The 267-nt window shown below is 64.4% G+C and overlaps 1 protein-coding gene across 1 annotated transcript in view; it reads left to right on the top strand.

Annotated features, from left to right (window-relative positions):
- The window catches only part of LOC104461860 (collagen alpha-1(XVIII) chain-like), a gene marked incomplete at both ends in the record, with an annotated part of 7,978 nt that overhangs the window by 1,633 nt on the left and 6,078 nt on the right, over positions 1-267 (top strand). Inside the window, 2 exons of the mRNA XM_010073596.1 lie at positions 118-171; positions 247-265. Of these exons, the coding sequence (XP_010071898.1) occupies positions 118-171; positions 247-265 (73 nt within the window). The remainder of the gene's footprint in view (positions 1-117; positions 172-246; positions 266-267) is intronic.

Genomic DNA, 267 nt, shown 5'->3' on the forward strand with positions numbered 1-267 from the left:
GGGGTCCAGGGCTACAGAGGAGTGGGGCACTGCTACCAGCCCCCAGGCAGCACCCCCATGCCACCAAGCACCCCAGTGCTGGCCATCGGTGACATCATCCTTCTGCTTCTCCCCCAGACCTTCATTGACATGGAGGGCTCTGGCTTCGGTGGTGACCTGGAGACCCTGCGGGTGAGTGGGGGTCCCCTTGTGCTGGCACAGAGCAGGGGGGACACAGTCAGCCATTGTCCCTTCCTTCTCTTCTAGGGTCCGCGGGGTCCCCCAGGT

Source organism: Pterocles gutturalis, unplaced genomic scaffold (assembly GCF_000699245.1).
Source record: "Pterocles gutturalis isolate BGI_N339 unplaced genomic scaffold, ASM69924v1 scaffold26311, whole genome shotgun sequence".
Classification (NCBI taxonomy): Eukaryota; Metazoa; Chordata; class Aves; order Pterocliformes; family Pteroclidae; genus Pterocles; species Pterocles gutturalis.